Below are 22,676 nucleotides of genomic sequence, written 5' to 3' on the forward strand. Positions count from 1 at the left end.
GGGGTTGAGACCTTCTGTTGAGGCCCAGTGAGAAGGACCAGCCTATTCTTTGTTAATTGGGAAGACATCTTCTCTGTCCCTCAGTTCTCCCTACTCCTAAGATGTCAGATGCGCTGGCACCTAGAAGAATAAAGTACAGACATATTTGAGAACATGTTGATTTTCTACCTCCAGCTTCTGGGGCTACAGAGAGGGCCATACAGAGAGGAGCAGAGTGCAGCTGGTCATTTAAAAACTGGTCATTTTAAAATCTCTGCATTGAAGTCGGATGTAAATACAGACAAGTGCACAAATTCTAAGTGAACAGTTGGACGAATTTTCACAAAGCAGACACAATCAGCTATACCCCCTCCCCAGAGCAAGAACTTGCATATTATCAGCGTGGTCTGCACCAGGCCCTCTTCCACTCAGCCCCTGACCCTCCTCAGGGTACTTTGCAATCCTGACACCCAAGGTGAGTTTGGCCCTTTTGTGTACTTTATAGAAAGGAATCACACTGCTCATGCTCTTTTGTGCCTGGCTTTCTTCAGTCAATGTTAGGTTTGTGAGAACTCTCTAGGTTTTGTGCACAGAGCGGGTCTTATGGGACTGAAGAGTAGCAAAGTCACTAGAAATAAGATGCAATGGTTTCTGCTTCCCAGGAATGGGGATGACACCACAGCCCATTTGAAGGCAAGTTTTACAAATAACAAAGCCATTTTATGTTGATATCCTAAGTTAATAATAGTGAGTTACCACTTAAATCTTATTTTTATATTTGAATCAAATATTAGAGTACCTTTAGGTGACTGTGGTTGACTGGGTATTGTTAGAACAAAAGAATAACAAATGGCGGTGGGTTTGATTCTTTCATTGGTCAGGGTGCTGTGTTACCATCCAGGGGTGAAAACTGTCCTCGAAACCCTAGTGCCGGTGTCCATTTCCAAGAGCAGTTAGGCTAGAGGGCAACCTGTAACATGTATGAAGTATGCTTCGTATTGATGATATGGAGATGTATTAGAAGAAAACCAAGACTGACCAATTGAGGATGCATACATTATCTCATTCTCAGTTTATGCAAATTATAAGTAAATGTCCAAGAGATTTAAAAATACTCCACTCATTAGCTTTTTTATTTTGTTGTTAATCCTCACCTAATTTTTTTCCATTAATTTTTAGAGATAGTGGTGGGAAGGAGGAAGGGAGAGAGAGAGAGGAAGAGAGAGAAACAATGCGAGAGAGACACATCAATTTGTTGACTCCCACATGTACCCCGACCAGGGTGGGGATCGAACCTGTAACCCAGGTAGTACCCTTGACCAGGAATCAAATCCAGGACCCTTCAGTGCAGGCCGATGCTCTAACCACTGAGAACACAAGCCAGGGCCATTCATTACCTTTTAATTAACTCAGGAACAAGTGGAGATGCAAACAATTATATCTTTTTTTTCAAAGTAGATTTTAAATATGATTTTTTATTGATTGTTAGAGAGAGAGGGAGAGAAGAAGGGAGAGAGAGAAAAAACATTGACCAGCTGCCTCCTGTGCGCCTGGTCATGTGCCCTAACCAAGAATCGAACCCTGATCTCCTGGGTTGATGCTCAACCACTGAGCCACACCTGTTGGGCTGGTTTTTTTGGTTGTTGTTTTGTTTTTTTGTGTGTGTTTTATAAAAGCATTACACATATGTGGAGTATGGAAACACTAGTGATTTTATTTATATATAACATATTATATACTTACACACACACTTTTTTGTTTTGAAACATTTCAAAATGACAGAAAAGTTACGAGTGGTACAAAGATTTCCCACTTCACACAGAGACCCTATTAATGTTTTCCCAACTGTCCTGATGTTCCTGATAACAAAAAGCTCTAATCCAGGTACACATCTTGCCTTTTGAAGTTGCGTCTCATTAGCCTCCTTCAGTCTGGAACAGTCTGTAAGTTCCTCTTCGGTCTGGTTACAGGCCAGTTATTTTGTAGAATGTCCCCCAGTTTGAGTTGGTTCACAGTGTTCCTATTAGATTCAGGTTATGCGTTTTTTAGCAGGAATATCACAGAGCCATGCTGTGTTCTTTCCACTGCATTCCTGCCATGGTACATGATGTCGCTCATTGTGTTCCATCAGATGGCACACGGCCAATTTGTTTCCATCATTTCTGATGTTAACTTCAATCCCCTAGGTAGGGTGCTTTCCACAATTTTGTTTTACTGTAAGATTACCTCTGTCCTTTTATAACTGGTAATTATTTTATGGGGAGATAATTTGAGGCAGATTCTATTATTTCTTCTACACTTATGAGTTGGAATTTTACTCTAAGAAAGAACTTTCTCTTCTTGCAATTTATCTAATATATTCATATAATAAATTATATAATTGATATAATAAATTAATGAGGACTTATAGATTCCTATTTTATTAATAGGAATTAAATTATTATTTAATCTCTTTGTATCACTTAGTTTCACTATTTATTTTGATGTTCATATCATTCCATATTTGGCTAGTGGAAGCCCCTTCAAGCCAGCTTCTGTGTCTTTTTGACATATCCCATCATTAATTGAGCACTTCCATACTTTCTGGAAAGGTATTTGAGGCCCATCTTACATTTTTCCTGGTTCAGCCCTGGAATCAGCCATTTCTCCAAGGAGCCCTATAACACACATCTATAAACACACACATATAATTACACACACACACACACACACACACAGAGTCACGTTTTCATGCCAATTACTACAATTTCAATCCAACCCTGTAGAGTTCATTTTAGCTTTCCTCCTATTTATACCCTAAAGGGTTAAAAGAGATAAAAACTGAGTTTCAACCTAAGAAGAAAGCTTACTGAACTGTTTATAGCCCTGCTTCTCATCAATTGGAAAAGTTTACTTTGTCTCTGAGGCCTCAAAGTCACATTCATTCCATCTTTGGTGGGATTGTTTCTGCCAAGGTTGCAGGTATGGGGAAACCAGAATTCTTTTATTTTCTTTCTTTAATTCTTTTTTTTTCTTTATTGATTAAGGTATTACATATGTGTGCTTATCCCCTCATTGCCCTCCCGACACCATTAGGATCACCTAGGAAAGGTTGATAAGATGGACGCTTTGTGTTAAACCCAAATTTTTATTACCTGCTACTCAGTGTTTGAAGAGCAGAGTTATAATTTGAAGAATGCCCAAATTTTGCAAACCAGAATAGGTTTTCTTCTGCAATAGATGACTGATTGCCCTTTGGCATGTTTAATAGAGGGTTACATCTTAAATGCACATGTAAGCTGGTTAGTCTTGTTTGCTGATGAGCAATTACAAGAGAAATATGTTTCTAAGGCAATTCTGAAGCTGTTCTCTAGAGCACTATCTTACCATATGTACTTATTAGTAAATTGTTTTGAGAATATACCATCATGGGTGTATATTATTGGCCTACTGAGAGACCAGAGCACTTGCTAAATATTAGACTACTATACCCTCATTTTATAGATCAGGAAATTGAGGCTCAAATAATTTTAGTAACTTGCCCATTTTGGCAGAGAAAGTGGTTAAGGTAGAACTTTAACCCAGGCAGTGTGGCTCCACTGGCCCCAAGCTTAGCCATTACAGTCAACTGCCCCCAACAAAGCTGTTTAGGGAAAAACTTACGTCACCTGAAAAAAGGACATCCTGCATTATGATGATAGATATGCTTCATTCCAAAAATGAAACAGACAATTACCTAAGGAATTTAGAACAAGACCATTTCCCCTGACCCACTAGAATCTCCTTCATGGTACATGATAAGCTGTTGAGTCTTTAGGGTAGAGGTAAGGGTGAGAGGCAGGGGAAAGATGAAACTGAGGAAGCTCATTGTCCAGCTTGGCCCTTCAATTTGCTTTATTTAAAACTATTGATTCAAGCACTAGACTACATCTATTGCTTGATAAAACTGCCCCCCCCCAAAAGCCAGAGAGAGTTTGTGCTCTCCCTCTGCACCCACCAACAAACTAATGGACTATACACTCAGTGGCTTGCCACCCTGAAAGTGACTGACAAGAGAGCCTGCTGCTTGGTACAAACTTTCCTCCTCTTCCCCCAAACCTCCTTTCACAGTGGGTGGGCAGCATGAATGAGCTGCAGGAAGAAGACTCCAGACCTTGACACTGAGTTTGATTTGTGTTTCAGACTGCTGGGCTGATCGATCCCCACTTCATGAAGCTGCAGCCCAGGGGCGCTTACTGGCCCTTAAAACGTTAATTGCACAGGTAAGTAAACTGAAGACTGGATCCTTTGGGCTTATGCTATAAGCAAACATCCTTCTTTATCAGCTTTGTCTGTAGCAGGGGGTTTGCTTGCTGGGTCCCAGCACAGCCATTTCAGGGGTATGTATCCTCATACAGCTCACTTTTTGTTTCTCTTGCCTCTCTATTCTTGGGAAACTGGCTCATTTTCTGCCCAGTTCCATCCTTCCCCTTCTGGGCCTTCTTATCTCATAGGAAGTTCCCCTGTGAAGCTGATGGGGGATGCCCTCAAATTTATGTTGCACTAACTCACCTTAAATTCTCCCATGTGCCTTAGTAGCAGCAGCCCTGAAGTTGCATTAGTCAGCTATTGCTGTGTACCAAATTACCTCAAAGCATAGGAGCTGAAAACAACAGACACTTAGATTTTCACAGTTTCTGTTGGCCAAGGAGCAGCTTAGCTGGGTGGTTCTGGCTGTGAGCCTTTCGCAAGCTGTGAAGTTTCAGCCAGGGCTGCAGTTATCTCATAGCTCAACCAGGGAAGGATCTGTTTCCAACCTCACTCATGTGGTTGCTGGTCAGCTTCAATTCCTTGCCACGTGGGCCTCTCCATGGGATGCCTGCCTGAAGAGGTGGCAGCTGGCATCCCTTGGAGAGAGCACGAGAGTGTCTAAGAAGGAGGTCCAATGTGACATCTCATTACTTCTGCCATATTTTCTTCATTGGATGTGAGTCAGTAAATCCAGCCCACACTCAAGGGATAATGCAAGTGAGCCAGTACTAGAATCAGGGATCACTGGGATCCATCTTAGAGGCTGTCCACCCCAGCAATACACCACTACTTCAAGAGCAAACATTAAAATAGATTGACAATCGTGTAAATCTTCTCCTTTGGGAAGAATTATTAAAGTCTTAGTTATTAAGGCTACTTTATCTATGACTGTATCCCTTGAACAATGAATAGTGGCCTTGTAAATATTTGTGAAATGAGTGAAAGTGTGTACGCTCCATTTGCTTTGTTTGCTTTAGCATCTGTGTGTGTACAGAGAAGGCCAGTCATTTAATCTTTTTTTCACATTCTAGCTAACACCAAACCTGGCTTCCTTACCATTTTAAATTTAAACAGCTGGGCACAGTGTTCATTGTGTTTGTGTGTGTGTGTGCACATGTGTGTGTGCACGTATGTGCCTTTTTTGTTCTTTCCTTTATGAGTTGTGTTAGTTCTTAAGAAAGTAGAGGCAAAAAGCAAACTGCCTGTAATCAAATGGGCTTTAGACTTCATCTTATCACTTGCTTATTTATTTTTAAGCACTTTATATTTGATTTGATTATTTTAATGTGTAATATATTTGCATAGTACAAAATGAAAATGATATAAGAAAGGTCTACAGTAAAAAAGTTTTATATCTACCTTCTTTCTCTCAGGCTCCCACTTTAATACTTTTATTAGTATTGTTAATAAACTTATTTTTGGATTTATTTATTTATTTATTTATTTATTTATTTATTTATTTATTTTTGTTAATCCTCACCTGAGGATATTTTTTCCATTGATTTTTTAAGAGAGAGAATGGAAGGGAGGGGTAGAGACACACAGAGAGAGAAACATTGATGTGAGAGAAGCACATCAATTGGTTGTCTCCCACACATGCCCTGACTGGGACAGGGGATCAAGCCTGCAACCGAGGTATGTGCTCATGACTGGAATCAAACCCAAGACCCTTCAGTCCAAGGGCCCACACTCTAACTGCTGAGCCAAACTGGCTAGGGCTGGAATGATTTTTAAGAAGTATTGCAAAGATAGTACAGCGAGTTCCCAAATACCCTTCACTCAACTTTCCCTAGTGTTAACATCTTACATAACATCTTACATAGCCGTGGTACTTTAGTCAAAAATAAGAAATCAACATTGATCCAATGCCATCAGCTAAACTACAGACTATTTAGATTAACACCAGTTTTTCCAATTAGTGTATATTTTCTCTTCCAGGAGCCAATCCAGGATCCCATGTTGCACTGAGCACGTCTTTATTTTTAACTATACTTCATAAGCATGTTGGTTTCTATAGTGTGCTTAAACATGTTAGGGAGCATTGTTCATAGAGAAGTTCAATTTTTCCTCAGTACACATCACTTCCTTGCTTTTACTGACTAGTATTACTCAATTTTATATTACATTAAGATAGTGTGGTGTTCTGTAAAACATTCAACTAAGAATCAGGAGCTCCTCATATTCACGCCACTGTCACCGCCAGCTGGGGAGCCTCAAGTCTTGCTAATAATTTCAACTTTCTGCTTCTCCAATTTCTCATGCACGGTGAAGGTGATTGACTCTCAATGTTCTTTCAGGCCTGCTCAGCATTACATTTCTATAATTTCAGGGATTTTGAGTTTGCACTGATCCGTTTGTTTGTTCTTTTTCTAGCACATAGCTGCCACCTTGTGGACTAGCCTGTTTTTCTTTTCTTGAAAAGATAATATGGGAAAAGGAAAAGGGACTTTTAAAGTTGTATTTGATACTCGAAATCTATAGCACAGCTCTGGAGTAATGATATCATATTCAGGACATGAAAATGGGCAGGACTAAGGAGGCATAGAGAACCCCTAAGATGAAGGGATAGGCAATAGTGGAAAGGGACAGGCAGCACCATGGAGGTCTGTCAAGAGGTGGTGGGTACTTCGCTTGGGGTTTGGGTTCAGGGTCATGCACCAGGGTTGGGAAGCATTCAGCAGGTCAGTTACAAGGCAGGGGATCAAAAACAACTCAGCTGGGAAGGATCAGCCAAGGACCTAATTCTTTTCACATATAGAAAGTGGTAATCCTGGGGGGAAATGGTAAGGGCCAAATTAAAATCAGGGCATGAAGTCAGAGTTGGGCAGCAGCTGGCTGATCCTGTCCTCTGTCACCTGGACTCCAAGACGAGGAAGGTGAGCACGGCAGTATGGAAGGGTTTGTATGTTAGGCCTGGGCATAGCTGCTGGGAGCTGGGTGAGGAGATGGGCTAGGACAAACCCTTGGCCCCCAACCCTGGTACTGAAGACTTCCGGACTCAGTGGAGTTGTGGCATATGAGTCCTGGAAGCACCACCAACTTTACTTTCTACTCTTAAGTAGGGGGTCATCTTTCTGTTCCCAATCTGATTACAGTACTCTAAGTGTATTTTCTCTTCCTTATCATTTCCTTAATAATATTTTCTTTTCTCTAGCTTACTTTATCGTAAGAATACAGGATACAATACATACAACATACAAAGTATGTGTTAATCAACTATGTTATCAGGCTTCCGGCCAATAATAGGCTATTAATGGTTAAGTTTTGGGGGAGTCAAGTTATAGACAGATTTTTGACTGCGTGGGGTTGGGGTCCTTACTTGCTGCATTGTTTACAGGTCAACTTCTCTCTCTCTCTCTCTCTCTCTCTCTCTCTCTCTCTCTCTCTCTCTCTCTCTCTCTCTTGCCTTTCTAGCTTGAAATTTTTTATGCTTCAAGTCTCAGTTAAATACTACTTCATATGTGAAGGTTTCTTTTACTCTCCAAGCCAGATTCAAGGATATACCCTGTGCTCCCAATTGAAATATGAACATGCATCCTGTATAGCAATATATTTCTGCTTTCCCCTTGATTTCTGTTTCTCCACTAGGCTCTTGAGGGAGAGAGATCTGTGTCATAAACAGGATGCTGAATTAGCATTTGGTGAATAAATGAATTCAAGGCCCCCGATACCATATTTAGATTCCTTGGTCATGGCCTCTTCTCCTTTCTGTATTATCCCATAGGCCAATAAAAACATGTCTAACAACACTGCTTTCATTGCTATTGCTAATGCAACCTTTAACCCACTTCTCTCCACCAAATTTTAGGGTGTCAATGTGAACCTCGTGACAATTAACCGGGTCTCTTCCCTCCATGAGGCGTGCCTTGGAGGTCATGTTGCCTGTGCTAAAGCCTTATTGGAAAATGGTGCAAAGGTGCGTACCGCTCCCGCCTCGCAGGTCTGTCTACCTAAGTGCAGGCACTACTGTCTGAGACATGACTTTCCAGACTGCTTACCTGCTGTGGGTATGCAGGTCTGTGCCCATCTTGATCTATATTTCTACATGATCAAGAAGACACCCTGCTTGATACTCTCTTCAGCCTCTATGTCCATGTGTGAACATTCAGATGAGGTAATTCACAGGAATCTCAAAATTGTTATGTTGCCTTTTAAAAAATCGACTTGAACTAAAGTAATTTGAAAACTGATCTTGGAAAATTTATTGTAAAACACTGGAAAGAACATATTTTAAAAGAACAACAAAGAAACCCACCTTTACTTCAAAACCCTAAACCAACAACTACTTTTTGAGCAAAATTATTAAAGTGAATGAGCTTTTACTAAACAGTACAGTGAAAAAAACTACAAAATTAACATTATCTTATTCTTTAATTGTATAATTAAACTATATTTTTCTATTAGAGTTGACATTTAATATTATTTTATATTAGTTTCAGGTGTGCGCATAGTGGTTAGGCATTTATATAATTTATGAAGTGTTCCCCCTTGTTATGCACAGTGCTAATTTCCCGAAAACCTCATTGTATTGTTCTTGGATTCCCAAAGAAATAATCCAGAGGACTGGCTGTGAAAGACATGGGTTTATTAGGACTTACTTGCCACCAGTGGTTGAACCAATAAATTCCATCCGGCCTGCGGATGGGCTGCACAGAAGCAGGGGGTGGGGGTGAGGAGGTGGGGGCAGAGGGGCTATTGTTTCATCACCACCCAGTACAGAAACCAGAGAAAAATAGGGCATGCAGGAGGAGGGGGTGTTTTTACATGCAAGCTGTGGGAGATAAAAACTGCTAGTTGTTTTCTTGACTGAGGAGCTGGCTAGGTTCCCAAGGTCTTACAGTCTGCTTACTGATGGCCTTCACTTTGTTTCCCACAGAGTGGGAGGGAGAGTTGGAGCATGAGAAGGGGCCCATGTTCCCATTTACCATACACCCCTGATTTTATCTGATTTTTAAATTCATTTTTTTCAAGGAGTGACTCAGGTGCTGTATGTAATTAGAAACCAGAATAGAATTATAAAACCGGTTGAAAATCTTAGTGACATTTAGTTGCCAAATACTGTTTTCCTGATCATTTTATTTTTAAACTAAGTCTTTGAATTCTTTGCTTCATGAGCTGTAATGTTTTAAGCACTTAACAAAGATTTTCTTTAGATTTTATATGGAAGTTGGGTTTCTGCATGTAGAACTGAATATCAGAGTTTTCTGTGGGCAAAGTGATTTTCCTGATGCCATAGTGGTTGTGTATTTCCATTAGGTAGCGTTTCCTTAAAGTACTCTTAGTCAACTCACGTGTAATGGCTAGGGCAAGGTTGGGGGCAGGCCATTTCCTTTCAAGTTGAATGACTGAAGTCACAGGCAGATTGTGGGTGGGAAATATCAGACAACATAGGAGTATTTGCTGGTACAATTCTGGGAAGTTCTTTGGGGGACAAAGAAAAGAGTAAGACATGGTCCCTTGCCTTTGGCAATATTATGAGAAAACAGCCAATAAATATTATTTAACATTTAAATCAGCATGACAGATGGAATAAGAGAAACTTGGTCCATCAGTAGAAAATTCCTCAAAATTATCAGTCCCATGGGTACCTCAAACTCAGTCCATCTGCAACTGTGCTTATCATATTCTTCCTTTGGGGACTGGTTCCTTCTCTTGGATTCTCAGCCTCAGAGACCAGATGAAACATATCCCTTGTTTCCCAAGCACCAAATTGGGAATCATCCTATTTATTCTATCTCCTCATCTAATTAATCACAACATCCTACTGGTTTTACTTCCTAAATATTTCTCACGTCTATGCTCTCCTTTGTCCTGTTCCTATAGTGATCTAAAGCATTTATGTTGTATCAAAAAGATCACTTTTTGTGTTTGTCTTCTCTTGTAGATTCAACCTATTCAACAAGAGGCAATTTTCTTATCTTTGTTTCTAAAAACATTGGCACCTAATAGATGCTCAATAAATATTTGCTGACCTGAACTAAAAGAGAAACTTATAAGAAATCTAGTTAGAAGATTTCCTGGACTCAGGAAGAGGATAATACTTAGTGAAAACAAATCAAATAAATTCCATCAAATATTTATTAGAAAAAAAATGTAAATAGGCTAGAAATCGCTAGAGTGTATAAATTAACACACATGTTTTCCTGTCCTTGCCTGTCTCTGCCATCTTAGCATCTCATCTTTAACTTACTAATTTAATGGGGTTATCCTGGCTCTGATGCAAAATACTTCTTGTTTCTGAAACAAGGAAATTTAGGATCCTGATTATTACAAGCATATATGCTTAGTTGTTGAGGCAGTATGATTTGACATCAAGCCCTTATTGTCCCGCATTTCAATTCTATCAGAGCTTCCCCACCAGAGTGCCTTGTTCCCTTGATATTCTTTCCAATCTATTGCTAATACTCAAAGATGTCTCCCAGCCATGCTCATTCCCAAGTGCCTCCCACATCCCTAGAAGGCCCCGGAGATGGTTATAAACACCACGTTAATGGCTATTTTCTTTGTGCCATTGGCTTCGTCATGATCTCTTTAGGAGTTGCTGTTGGCATATGTAATTTGTATGGATTATGGTAGTCCAGGAAGGAAATTTGTGGCAAGAAAGAAAAGTGTGGGGAGTTGCTGAGGATATATTTTTTTTGCAATCACAGATTTTGAGACCTTAAACTAGTTGATTTCTCCAGTACTTTTGGTTTCTGCCATGTTTGCTCATGATTGAGAGGGAGGTCAACTCCAATTGTTTAACATAGAGTAGTTCAATCTGCCCAATAACCTCAGAAGGCACATTCTTTTATGATCCCCATTTTATATGTACGGAAACCTAGGCACAGAAAGTTAGTATCCCAACCAAGGTTTCTGAACAAATAAGAGAGGGAGGGAGGGAGGGAGGGAGGGAGAGAAAGAGAGAGAGAGAGAGAGAGAGAGAGAGCGCTGTGATTTGAACCAAACTAATGGTTCCGTAGGCCATGTTTTTAACCACCATACAGGACTGCTCCTCAATGATTAGGAGGCTCCTAAGAATCTCTGGAATACCCACAAATGCATTTAAAGGCTTTGTCCTATTTTTCCCCATTTGGTATATTATTTATAGAGGTGAGAGTTGATAGGCTACTAATGCCTAAATAACATAATACTGTAATGATGTAGAGTTCCTTCACTCATTCACCAGCACGGGAAGTTTCTCCAGGTAGATATATAGGAATGCAACTTGGAAATGGTGATAAAGAAATAGCAAATCCTCTGGTTCTCTCTTTGCCCATCATTAGGTCAATGCAGTGACGGTTCATGGAGCCACACCCCTTTTCAGTGCTTGCTGCAGTGGCAGTGCTGCATGTGTCAACCTGCTGCTGGAGTTCGGAGCCAAGGCCCAGCTCGAAGTGCACCTGGCTTCCCCCATCCATGAGGCAGTAAAGAGAGGTAAATGAGACATCACGTTACATACAAAACATTGGTGGACTCGCTCCAGTCTGCATGAATCAGTGGTAAGGATCACCTAGATCTTTACCAGTATACTATGTGTAGCTTAGAAATTCTGCAGCAATTTCAATTGGCCTAAATCTTCATGAAATACCACTGGGGCACGAAGCAGCTCTTCTTATAATCTGGGAATGGCTTTATGTCTCAAATGTCCTATTTCCTGAGCACACTCTCTTGACAGACCTTTCTTGAGGCTCTTTACTGGTGTTTGGTGGCAACTGGTACAGTCAAGACTGCAGAGGTGACTTCCATGAGTCATACTGTGATTATGTCTCTGTCCTTACTAGAAAAGAATAGCTCATAAAATATCAACCACTAACATAAAATAAATTATGAAAGTGTCTGAAAGCCAAGGCCGATAGTCTCTCTAATGGAAGATTAAACGTAATTGTCCACAAAAGGCAATACACTCTAGATGAGCTAATGACGTTAAGGTCCTTAATTACTGAAAAAAAAAGTTGCAAAATTAAAAAGCATGACTTTGAAATCCTCGAAGTTGACTCTAGAATCCTGTGTCCTCATTACTTTTGAAATGAGGGGAAAGAATAAAATTAAGGAATTTAAAAGTTATATGCATAGGTTAAACATGAACAAGATGCCATTGAAAGCCCAAGGTCATTTATCAAAGGTCAAACTTACAGAGCAACATTTCTGTTACCCAGTGGTGGAATTATTCTCTTACATTGAGATCAGAAATAAAATGGATACATGGAAGCGCACAACAGACTGAGGAATCTCAGAGGGAAGGTGGGGGAGGAAAGAGATTAACCAAAGACTTTATATGCATATTGACATAGCCTATAAACACAGACAATAATGCTTTAAAGGCATGGGGAGTGGGTGGGAGTGGGGAGGAGGGGTCATGGAGGGAAAAGGGGAACATCTGTAATACTTTTAATAGTAAAGATACATTTTATTTTTTTTTTAATTTTTAATTTTTTATTTATTTTTTTTATTATTGCTTAAAGTATTACAAAGGGTATTACATATGTATCCATTTTATCCCCCCGCCCTAGACAGTCCCCTAGCCTCCCCTATCACCCAGTGTCTTATGTCCATTGGTTATGCTTATATGCATGCATACAAGTCCTTTAGTTGATCTCTTACCCCCCTACCTCCTGCCCCCCAACCCTCCCCGGCCTTCCCGCTGCAGTTTGACAATCTGTTTGAGGCAGCTCTGCCTCTGTATCTATTATTGTTCAAAAGTTTATAATGGTCTCTATTGTCCATGAATGAGTGAGATCATGTGGTATTTTTCCTTTATTGACTGGCTTATTTCACTTAGCATAATGCTCTCCAGTTCCATCCATGACGTTGCAAATGGTAAGAGTTCCTTCCTTTTTACAGCAGCATAGTATTCCATCGTGTAGATGTACCACAGTTTTCTAACCCATTCATCTACTGATGGGCACTTAGGCTGTTTCCAAATCTTAGCTATGGTGAATTGTGCTGCTATGAACATAGGGGTGCATATATCCTTTCTGATTGGTGTTTCTGGTTTCTTGGGATATATTCCTAGAAGTGGGATCACAGGGTCAAATGGGAGTTCCATTTTCAGTTTTTTAAGGAAACTCCATACTGTCTTCCATAGTGGCTGCACCAGTCTGCATTCCCACCAGCAGTGCACAAGTGTTCCTTTTTCTCCACATCCTCTCCAGCACTTGTCGTTTGTTGATTTGTTGATGATAGCCAGTCTGACAGGTGTGAGATGGTACCTCATTGCTGTTTTGATTTGCATCTCTCGGATGATTAGTGACTTTGAGCATGTTTTCATATGTCTCTTGGCTTTCTGAATGTCCTCTTTTGAGAGGTGTCTATTTAGGTCCTTTGCCCATTTTTTGATTGGATTGTTTATCTTCCTTTTGTTAAGTTGTATGAGTTCCCTATAAATTTTGGAGATTAGGCCCTTATCAGATATGTCATTGGCAAATATGTTTTCCCACACAGTGGGTTTTCTCGTTGTTTTGTTGATGGTTTCTTTTGCTGTGCAGAAGCTTTTTATTTTGATGTAGTCCCATTTGTTCATTTTTTCTTTAGTTTCAAGTGCCCTAGGAGCTGTATCAGTGAAGAAATTGCTTCGGCATATGTCTGAGATTTTCTTGCCTTTGGATTCTGATAGAATTTTTATGGTATCCTGTCGTACATTTAAGTCCTTTATCCATTTTGAGTTTATTTTTGTGTATGGTGTAAGTTGGTGGTCTAGTTTCATTTTCTTGCATATATCTGTCCAATTTTCCCAACACCATTTATTGAAGAGACTATCTTGGCTCCATTGTATGTTCTTGCCTCCTTTGTCAAATATTAATTGAGCATATTGGTTCGGGCCGATTTCTGGGCTCTCTATTCTATTCCATTGATCTATATGCCTATTCTTGTGCCAGTACCAGGCAGTTTTGAGAACAGTGGCTTTGTAATACAACTTGATATCTGGTATTGAGATCCCACCTACTTTGTTCTTTTTCAGGATTGCTGCAGCTATTCGGGGTCTTTTTTTATTCCAGATGAATTTTTGGAAAGTTCGTTCTAGATCTCTGAAGTATGCTGTTGGTACTTTAATGGGAAGTGCATTGAATTTATAGATTGCTTTGGGTAGTATGGACATTTTAATGATGTTGATTCTACCAATCCATGAACACGGTATGTTCTTCCATCTGTTTATGTCTTCCTCAATGTCTTTTTTCAACGTCCTGTAGTTTTCTGAGTAGAGGTCTTTTACCTCTTTAGTTAAGTTTATTCCTAGGTAGCTTAATTTTTTTGGTGCAATGGTAAACGGGATTGTTTTTATAATCTCTTTTTCTGAAAGTTCACTATTGGTGTATAGAAATGCCTCAGATTTCTTGGGGTTAATTTTGTATCCTGCTACATTGCCAAATTCATGTATTAAGTCTAGTAGCTTTTTGATGGAATCTCTAGGGTTTTGTATGTATAATATCATGTCGTCTGCAAATAAGGACAGTTTTACTTCCTCTTTTCCAATTTGGATGCCTTTTATTTCTTCTTCTTGCCGAATTGCAATGGCTAACACTTCCAGTACTATGTTGAACAGGAGTGGTGAGAGGGGGCATCCCTGTCTTGTTCCTGTTCTTAGGGGAAATGGTGTTAGTTTTTGTCCGTTGAGTATGATGTTGGCTGTGGGCCTGTCATATATGGCTTTTATTATGTTGAGGTATGATCCTTCTACTCCCACCTTGCTGAGAGTTTTTATCAAAAATGGGTGTTGAATTTTGTCAAATGCTTTTTCTGCATCAATTGATATGACCATGTGGTTTTTTTCTTTCAATTTGTTTATGTGATGTGTCACGTTTATTGATTTGCGGATATTGTACCATCCTTGCATGCCTGGGATAAATCCTACTTGGTCATGGTGTATGATCTTTCTGATGTACTGCTGGATCCGATTTGCTAAGATTTTGTTGAGGATTTTGGCATCTATGTTCATGAGGGATATTGGCCTGTAATTCTCTTTCATTGTGTTGTCTTTACCTGGTTTTGGTATTAGGGTGATGCTGGCTTCATAGAATGAGCTTGGAAGTGTTCCTTCCTCTTGAATTTTTTGTAGTAGTCTGAGGAGGATAGGTTTTAGTTCTTCCTTGAATGTTTGGTAAAACTCCCCTGTGAAGCCGTCTGGACCTGGGCTTTTGTTTGATGGAAGCTTTTTGATGACTGCTTCAATTTCTTCCATAGTTATTGGCCTGTTGAGATTTTTAGATTCTTCCTGATTGAGTTTTGGAATGCTGTATTTTTCTAGGAATTTGTCCATTTCCTCCAGGTTGTCTAGTTTGTTGGAGTAAAGCTGTCCATAGTATTTTTTAACAATCATTTGTATTTCTGTGGGGTCTGTTGTTATTTCGCCTCTATCGTTTCTGATTTTATTTATTTGGGTCCTCTCTCTCTGCTTCTTGGTGAGTCTGGCTAGAGGTTTATCAATCTTGTTTATCCTTTCAAAGAACCAGCTCTTGGTTTCATTGATTTTCTGTATTGTTTTTTTGGTCTCTATGTCATTTATTTCTGCTCTAATCTTTATTATCTCCTTCCTTCTGCTCACTCTGGGGTTTTCTTGTTGCTCTCTTTCTAATTCTTTGAGTTGTAGAGTTAGATGATTTACTACCATTTTTTCTTGTTTTTTGAGATAGGCCTGTAGAGCTATAAACTTCCCTCTCAGGACTGCTTTCAATGTGTCCCATAGGTTTTGGATTGTTGTGTTTTCATTGTCATTAGTTTCCAGGATGTTTTTAATTTCTTCTTTGATCTCATTGGTAACCCAATCAATATTTAATAGCATGCTATTCAGCTTCCAGGTGTTTGAGTATTTTGGGTTGTTTTTATTGTAGTTTATTTCTAATATTATGCCATCGTGGTCTGCGAAGACGCTTTTTATGATTTCAATCTTCTTGAATTTGGGGATACTTTGCTTGTGACCCAATATGTGGTCTATTTTTGAATATGTCCCATGAGCACCTGAGAAGAACGTATATTCTCTGGCTTTGGGGTGAAGTGTTCTGAAGATGTCTATTAAGTCCATCTGATCTAGTGAGTCATTTAGGATTGCTGTATCTTTGCTGGTTGTTTGCCTATAGGACTTATCCAGTGCTGTCAATGGTGTATTAAAGTCCCCTACTATGATTGTATTGTTGTCGATCTCTCCTTTGATATTTTCCAGGAGTTTTTTTTATGAATTTGGGTGCTCCTACATTGGGTGCATATATGTTTACCAGGGTTATATCTTCTTGTTGTATTGATCCCTTTAGTATTATGAAGTGGCCTTCCTTATCTCTTGTTAAGGCCTTCACTTTGAGGTCTATTTTGTCCGATATAAGTATTGCTACCCCAGCTTTCTTTTCCTTTCCATTTGCCTGAAAGATATTTTTCCATCCTTTCACTTTCAGTCTGTGTGAGTCCCTTCTAATGAGGTGGGTTTCTTGTAGACAGCAGATGTATGGGTCATGTTTTTTTATCCATTCAGCCACTCGATGTCTTTTGGTTGGAGCATTTAGTCCGTTTACGTTTAAAGTTATAATTGAAAGGTACTTGTTTGTAGCCATTTCTTTTTTTGTGTGGCTGTTTTCTTTCTGAGCTTTTTATTTCTTCTTTTTATACCAGTCCCTTTAGCATTCCTTGCATTGCTGGCTTGGTGGTGACAAACTCCCTTAGTCTTTTTTTGTCTGTGAAGCTTCTTATTTCCCCTTCAAGTTTGAATGATAGCCTTGCTGGATAGAGTATTCTTGGATTCAGTCCTTTGCTTTGCATCACTTTGTAAATTTCAGTCCATTCTTTTCTGGCCTGATGTGTTTCTGTTGAGAAGTCATTTGACAATCTAATGGGAGATCCCTTGTATGTAACTTTCCGTCTCTCTCTTGCAGCCTGTAAGATTCTCTCTTTGTCCTGAACATTTGCCATGGTGATTATGATGTGTCTTGGTGTGGGTCTTTTCGGGTTCACCTTGTTTGGGACTCTCTGGGCTTGTGTGACTTTTTTCTTCCCCACCTCAGGAAAGTTTTCTGATATTATTTCTTCGAGTAGGTTTTCTAATCCTTGTTCATCCTTCTGTTGTTCTGGTACTCCTATTATTCGTATGTTGTTTCGTTTCATGTTGTCCCAAAGCTCCCTTAGGCTCTCCTCCTGTCTTTTAATTTTTTTCTCCAATTGCAGTACATTTTGGGTGTGTTTTGCTTCCTTGTCTTCTAATTCACTTATTCGGTCCTCCGCTTCTCCAAGTCTACTGTTGATACTTTCAATGGAGTTTTTCATTGCAGCTATATCACTCTTCATTTCTTCTTGGGTCTTACTTAGGTTGTTGATTTTTTCATCTGTTTCTTCTAGCTTCTTCCATATGTTATCGATTTTTTCATCTGTTTCTTCTAGCTTCTTCCATATGTTATCGATTTTTTCATCTGTTTCTTCTTGCTTCTTGCAGAGGTTGTCGATTTTTTCCTCCATCCGGTTTATGCACTCTAGGATCCTTATTCTGAATTCTTTATCTGTCATGTTGCATGCCTCTGTATTACTTAGCTGCTTTTCTGGAGAGTCCTCCTTCTCTTTCCTTTGGGGGTTTCTTTGTCTACCCATGTTTGATCTCACTGACATATCTAGACGTTGAGTTGTTCAGTGGTTGCTCCCTTGGTGGCAGTGACTCCTTGGTCTGTGGTTGCTCTTCAGGCGGTTGCGGTAGGAGCTGCTCTTCAGTTGGCAGCAGCTCCTCTGGTGGGTGCTGTTCACAGCTGTGGTGGCTCTTCCGGCTGGTGGGGCGAGGTTTCACGTACAGCTGCTGTTCCTCAGCAGAGGATGAGGTGCTCAGGAGGTTGCTGTTGCTTGGATCTGCTGCGTTGATTTAAAGGCACAAAATACAACACAACAAGGCACCACGTACCAGGCACTATACACAAATATATTCACGATATTAATAACCCCAATTAAAGGTGACCACCTGAATTAAGAGAATTAGGGGATAAGGAAGAAGGAAGAGAAAAAGATAAAAGAGAAAAAGGAAAAGAAAAGTAGGGACCAAAAAAAGGGAGTGAAAAAATGAAATTGGGAAAAAGGAAGGGGGAAAATAAAAGCGAGAAAAGAAAAGAAAAAAAGAAAAGAAAAAAAAAAGAGCGAAAAGAGAGAATGAAATGGAAGAGGGAAGAGACTTTTTATATGAGGAGAATACTCCTATAGAACAGCCATTAATCCCAACAAATTCCAGCAACAGCTCCCTGGATATGAATGCAAACTAGAAACAACCAATAATATAACGATGAAAATAGAATGGTGAACACTAATCCCAAAATAAAATAAGGAAAAAATAAAATGGCACTTTAAAAAATGGTAAAATGGTAGCAGTAATAATACTGGTTAAAAATAAGAAGGTAGTAATTAAAAGGGTAAAATCAGGTGATGGAAAAAGAAGAAAAGAAAGAAAAAAAAAAGAAAGAAAAAAAAAAGAACAGAAAAAAAAAGAATGAAAAAAAATTGGTTTCTTAGTTAAAAAGTGAAAAAAGAAAAAAAATTGCAGTAGTGGAGGTCCTTCGTTTCTTCTATTCTTCAGTGTGGCTCGCCTTAGACCTTCCAGGTATTCAGGAGAGTGTTGAGTTTCCCTGCGATATACTGTTCCTCTGTGTTGTAAACCACAGTCCTTATTTTAAAGCATGCCGCATTTATTTCCCAGACTGCCTTATTTTGTGTTTAGCAAAGAGTCAGTTTGTGGGTCAGCCTCTGGGTGGCAGTGTTCTGGGGTTGGCCTCTGAGGCTATAGGGCCTCTCTTTCCAGTGGAAGTTCACTGCCCAGAGCTGACTGCGTAATAGTTAGTTACCAGCGCTGTGTTGTTGCTGGGATTCGTAAAGATACATTTTAAAAATAAAAATATATATTAGTGTAAAATGAAAAAAAATACAATGGAGAAATTAGAACACTGTAGAACAGTGACCTTTGCTGGTATAATTGGGGATGAAAGTCTTTCTTTCAAAAGGCAATAGTGAAATATTTGCCACAATTTATTAAACATGTCACTTGGTAATTGTTTTGGAGTAGATTACTTTAAATGATACAAAAGACCCAATGTCCTTTGCAGGATTATTTACAATAGCCAAAATTTGGAAGTGTCCAAGTATCCATCAGTAGATGAATGGATTAGAAAACATTGATATATTTACACAATGGAATACTACTGTGCTGTAGAAAAGAAGGAAATATTACCCTTTGAGATAGCATGGATGGACATGGAGATCATTATGCTAAGTGAAATAGTCAGAGAAAGACAAGTGCCATATGATTTCACTCATGTGAAATTTAATCGACAAACTGAGCTACCAAGCAAAATGGATACAGACTCATAGATAGAGAGCAGGCTAACAGCTGTCAGGGGTGGGCTGGGTGGGGGAGGTGGAGGGATTGAGAAAAAAAAATAGAGAAATCTCATAGACACGGACAACAATGTGGTGATTGTTGGGGGTAGGGGGATAGAGGGAGGTTGCGAAGGGTATAAGGGAGAGTAAATGGTGATGGAGACTTGACTTATGGTGGTGAGCACACAATACAGTATATAGATGATGTGTTGTGGAATTGTGCACCTGAAACCTGTATAATTTTGTTAACCAGTGGCACCCCAATAAATTCAATAAAAAGACCCAAATCTCAGTGTATCTATGGTTTTGATGTCCTATATATATTTAATAAACAGTTATTTATTAATAACTGGTGATGACCCTTTCACAAATTTTAAGTAAGTTATTTAAGTTGTAGGGAAATAGTCTATTTTAGAAATGATATAAAAGTCTTTAAAATTTTTAAATATTGAGTTGAAGTAAAAATTAATCTATTCTTTGCATTTCATCTAAATATTTAAAATAGATTACTATTGGGAATGATTTGAATTACTTAAATAATTCTGCAGTGCTTAAATGGTTACATATGTTGTGCTTGGTATCTATGTCGCTACATATTTTTTCCTGTATGTTTGGGACCAATGTCCACAGAGTGGAACGATGAATAGCAAGTTCACTTTTGGATATTGTTACAGTAGTGATAATCATTTGACTTATGTACTTTATTCATTTTTTAAAACGTCCCGAGATTACTTAAATTAACTCAAACTAGGCTCAGTTTCTTCTGCAAAAATGAATAGAATTATTCAACGATGTTTATTAGATATCCTGTATTTACCAGCCAGGTTTAGGTACTGATTAGATATTATTTCTAGATTCTTAACAGCTTTAAACCTCTATGAACAAGCTTGGTCAGTCTGGGACAATACTTTGATGTATTGATGTTATCATCCAGGCATAATATTTACTTATGTGAACAAGTAAATAGTTTGAATCCACAGAATCCTTATCTGTACATTTTTAATGCATATTTACACATAACTCAGAATTTGTGATAAATCAAGCAGGTTTGAGGTGAAACAATTTTATGTTATTTGTAAAGAAAATCTTGGTTAAGTTAATCAGCAATGATAAAATTTTTAAAAATGAAACATTTAAATTTTCAAAGAGAAAAAACATTTGTTCCTGAAAAAATCATTCATATGCTGCAGATTAACCATGTTTATCAGTTCAGTGGGAAAACTCTCTTAGGAGAGTACTTGTACAAAGTTCTTGAATTTGGAAGTACATTTAAATTAATTCTCATAGGTATCTTCCAGGTTAACCAAAATAAGGAGCTTTTACTACATGGTGCAATCATACCCAACCTTGCATGCATGGATGAAGAAGTGAATGAGAGATTTGTAATGGAGAGGGATCAGGGCTTGGACTTGGATTTGAGCCCTGGCTTTCCAGAGTAATACCAAGATGAGTCATTTACCCCTCTGGGTCTTGTAGCCTCTATTTGTAAACTGCTGTCTTAATTCCAGAGGATTTCAGCTCTGCTCCTTGGAGCCCCTAGTTTAGTTGGAGCTACCTCAAAGGCTGCAAAGAGGAATTACATGGGCGAAAAATAGGCATGCTTCTCTTTCTAATAGTTTAGTTTTGGAGGTTTCTAAGATCTTCAAATTTTTTTTCCTGCTGAAAACATCTATTATTTCAAAAGCCCATTCCAGATAAGCAATCCTTTAATTCTGTGGATAGTCAATATATGTTGTTGTTTTTTTTTTTTAACTCGTGTGAGGTTCATCTTATGTTCCACCAGGTCATAGAGAGTGCATGGAGATTCTGCTGGCAAATAACGTGAATATTGATCAGGAAGTGCCTCAGCTTGGAACTCCCCTGTATGTGGCCTGCACCCACCAAAGGGTAGATTGTGTGAAGACACTTCTAGAATTAGGTAACTTCCAGAAATCTTGTCATGAAAAGAACATATTAACCATGGACTTCCAAGACAAAGTTCTTGTCAGACTGGACAAAATCTGGCAGCATTTGATGTTTGAATGCTTAAAACAGAACTCCAGATAATGAGTATCTGTGTTTTTTAATTCTGCTTCCTCTGATATTCGTTCTGTTTAATTGGTATGGGTCTCCTTGGTGGTCTCAAGAGAGTATAAGAGTCTTTTTCCCATTTAAGTCCCAGGGGAGAAAGCAATTGTATTTCATTGGCTCTTTTTGAATCACATCCCCTTGTCTGAACCAATTATGGTGGCCAAGGGAATACATTACAACACTGATTGTCTTATCCCTAGATTTCAGTCTACACTTCAGTTACTGGGCTTCATTTGCAACATATGAACTAGGAATCATGAGGAGGGTTCCCCAGGGGAAATCTAAGTGTGGTTACCATGAAGATTCTGGATAGTAAAAACAACAGACATTTGCCATAGACTACTTACAATCAATCCTGCTTATTTAGTCATTTGTAAAAAATATGTTTTTATTGATTTTTTTAGAGAGAAGAAGGGAGAGGGAGAGAGAGAGAAATATTGATTGAGAGAGAAACATCAATCAGTTGCCTCCTGCATGCACCCTGATCTGGGATCAAACCTGCAACCTGGGCATGTGCTCTGACCAGGAATCAAACTGGTGACCTTTCTGTGCATGCGATGATGCTTAACCAACTGAGCCACACCATCCCAGGCTAGTAATGATTTTTTAATTCTCACCTGAGAATATGTTTATTTATTTTAGAGAGAGACAGGAAGGGAGAAAGGGAGAAACATTGATAGATCAGTTGCCTTCCCTTTTCGCCCTGACTGGTGATCAAACCCCCAACCTTTTGGTGTACTGGACGATGCTCCAACCAACTGAGCCACCTGACTGAGGCAGTAATATTTTTAAATCTAAAGACATGTGCAGAGCCCAAACCAGTTTGGCTCAGTGGATAGAGCGTCGGCCTGCGGACTCAAGGATCCCAGGTTCGATTCCGGTCAAGGGCATGTACCTTGGTTGCAGGCACATCCCCAGTAGGGAGTGTGCAGGAGGCAGCTGATCGATGTTTCTCTCTCATCGATGTTTCTAACTCTCTATCCCTCTCCCTTCCTCTCTGTAAAAAATCAATAAAATATATTTAAAAAAATAAAAAAAGGCATGTGCAGAAACTG

General features: G+C 39.1%; 1 protein-coding gene across 2 annotated transcripts in view; it reads left to right on the forward strand.

Moving 5' to 3' along the window:
* Positions 1-22,676, forward strand: part of ASB11 (ankyrin repeat and SOCS box containing 11) — a 32,574-nt gene that overhangs the window by 5,681 nt on the left and 4,217 nt on the right. For both annotated transcript variants that reach the window (XM_059679671.1, XM_059679672.1), the window contains 4 exons: positions 4,141-4,220; positions 8,057-8,164; positions 11,514-11,664; positions 21,335-21,469. In XM_059679671.1, coding sequence (XP_059535654.1) covers positions 4,141-4,220; positions 8,057-8,164; positions 11,514-11,664; positions 21,335-21,469 — 474 coding nt within the window. The remainder of the gene's footprint in view (positions 1-4,140; positions 4,221-8,056; positions 8,165-11,513; positions 11,665-21,334; positions 21,470-22,676) is intronic.

The sequence above is a fragment of the Myotis daubentonii genome, chromosome X (assembly GCF_963259705.1).
Source record: "Myotis daubentonii chromosome X, mMyoDau2.1, whole genome shotgun sequence".
Lineage (NCBI taxonomy): Eukaryota > Metazoa > Chordata > Mammalia > Chiroptera > Vespertilionidae > Myotis > Myotis daubentonii.